This window comes from Contarinia nasturtii, unplaced genomic scaffold (genome assembly GCF_009176525.2).
Source record: "Contarinia nasturtii isolate CC-2019 unplaced genomic scaffold, AAFC_CNas_1.1 Cnas_scaffold_671, whole genome shotgun sequence".
Taxonomy (NCBI): domain Eukaryota; kingdom Metazoa; phylum Arthropoda; class Insecta; order Diptera; family Cecidomyiidae; genus Contarinia; species Contarinia nasturtii.
The window spans coordinates 8-2,258 of NW_022198022.1; the positions used below are offsets into that span (position 1 = coordinate 8).

The 2,251-nt window shown below is 34.1% G+C and overlaps 1 protein-coding gene across 1 annotated transcript; it reads left to right on the plus strand.

Moving 5' to 3' along the window:
- The first annotated feature begins 263 nt into the window (after positions 1-263).
- LOC116340386 lies at positions 264-1,930 on the plus strand. The gene is made up of 2 exons (XM_031766856.1): positions 264-373; positions 468-1,930. The coding sequence occupies exon 2, from the start codon at positions 502-504 to the stop codon at positions 1,882-1,884; it is 1,383 nt and encodes a 460-aa protein (XP_031622716.1). The 5' UTR covers positions 264-373; positions 468-501; the 3' UTR covers positions 1,885-1,930.
- The last annotated feature ends 321 nt before the right edge of the window (positions 1,931-2,251 follow it).

Consider the following 2,251-nt stretch of genomic DNA (forward strand, 5'->3'; position numbering starts at 1 on the left):
GACCTCATTACGATTTAAATGCCTTAAATGACAAAATTAAATCGTCTAAAAGTCTGATACGTTCTTTTCCTGTAAAATAAACTACAAAACACCAAATAGAACGCCTTTTTTTTTGTAAAATACATACATTGTAAAATGCATACATCGTTGAATCGTGCCAAAAACATCTGTCAACGCATACCTTAACATAAAGCAAATTCGGCACTAAGACAGTTGCATAGAGCGTAACAACGTCAAAACGATGAGAGTCAGTTGACTTGGGAATTTTATTCTATCCGTGACAACGAAGGAGTGAACATCAAAGTTTCTTAAACAATTTTTTGTTTGTAAAAGTACAAAGACTGTGAAAATTCTGTGCGAAGTGAAAAAAAAGGTATTTATCACCACTAAAAATTGAATTTAATATAAAAGAATTGATTCACTATAGAAAAAATTCAAAAACTAACATCTTTTTGTTGTAAAAAAAGGTTGTTGTGCGGAAACTCAATTTTACAAGCGAAAATGGGCCGAAAACGCCGAAGACAGGAAAAAGACACCGACCGAATGCCGCAAGAAAAACGATGTAATCACAATCCGCCTGAAACCGTGCCAACACTACGCATCACGTCTATTAACGACAATTGTCTTGAGCATATTTTCAAGAAATTGGAGTTCATTGACCTATTAAATATGGCCGATTCCAGTAAATGTTTTAAAAATGCGCTCAATTTGGCCTTTGCCAGTCATTTTCGTGGAGTAAAAGTGGATATAAACAGCCAATTTGTCCGTATTAATGAATTATTCAAAGTAACATATAAAAACAATATGTTGAAGTGTGGAACAGGTGACTGTACCATTTCCATTCACGATGGATCAATTGGTTTGAAGCTTCTGCGTTGCTTTGGCCACTTAATTTCAAATCTAAGCGTTTATCATTGCGACGAACGATTTCAATGCAAAGTTAATCGATACATCAACAACTACTGTTTCACGTCTTTGACTGAAATTAACATAAACTGGTATCCAAAGGATTTAAAAAACTCATTTCCAAACATCGAAATCGTTCGATTCCAAGATTTGAATTGTAAAACACTGGAGGCGATGGATGATTTAAAGACTTGGTGCCCAAATGTACAGCGCTTGGAATTTATTGAATCGACAGCCATAAATAGCTGCCGCATTGGACATCATTTATCACACTTGCAGCACTTGAAAATCCGTTTAAACCGTGGTTCGTTCACCGAAACTGGATTGAAAAACGTTGAAAATATGTTACAGATGAATCCACAATTGCGAAGTCTGAGCGTTTCTGGTTACAACATCACCGCAAATTATTTCAGCTCCATACGTAGTCACCTGCAATCATTGGAAAGTCTTTCAATCGATTGTAGAAAGCGGACATTTTTCAATACCAATGATGTGATCCAATTGAATGCATTAAAAACATTCAAAATACATTTTGTTGATGAGTTTTGCGATCCGTTACCAAAAATTCCATTCGTCTTCAATCAATTGGATACACTTTCGATAAAAGCATGCCAAATCAGAATCGACACCAATTTCATACATTTCCTTAAAACACATCGCAGATCGTTAATCAAATTAAATTTGAGCAATTGGGTTTATCCAAATTTTTATCCGTTCTATGGAGGGAATGATTCAAAATTTCATGATGCGATGAAATTGTTGAAAAAAATCGATATGCATGGATGCCAATTTTCCGTCCATCAAATTGAAGAGATGTTGAAGAAATGCAAATCACTTGATACATTCGTCTTTACACCGGCTATGGATACTGATTTGGAAACGATTCGGAAGCACATCGACACCGAATGGTTTATAGTTGAACGTTGTTTCGGAACTGTGAAAATTGAACGACAAACTTTGCCAGCGGAAACAAATTAAAACTTATATTTTATAAATTCGAAGGAAAACAACATCACGAACAAGAACAAGGAAATAATTTTAAGAAAAATATAAAATAAACATTGAAAATTAAATAGTTGATGGATTTTTATTTGGGAGACGAAAATATTTACAGCAATCTTTTACATAGCAAATACCTTTTTAATAGTTTTTGGAGTTAGAAAAATGCCAACACTCAGAACATTACCTGTTCTTTGCACTCATTTGTTCTAGAAAATGTTTACGGTCACCAGTAAAAGTACACAAAATTACTCTTTTAAGCCTTTATTTACGACAATAAAAATTATTGAATAAAATCAACTCATTTAAAGACCTTAAGGTCCATTTTCCAAGGCGGCGATTACAA

Excerpts from the sequence above, each read along its gene's own strand:
- LOC116340386 (XM_031766856.1), top strand. The coding sequence starts at position 502 with ATGGGCCGAAAACGCCGAAGACAGGAAAAAGACACCGACCGAATGCCG.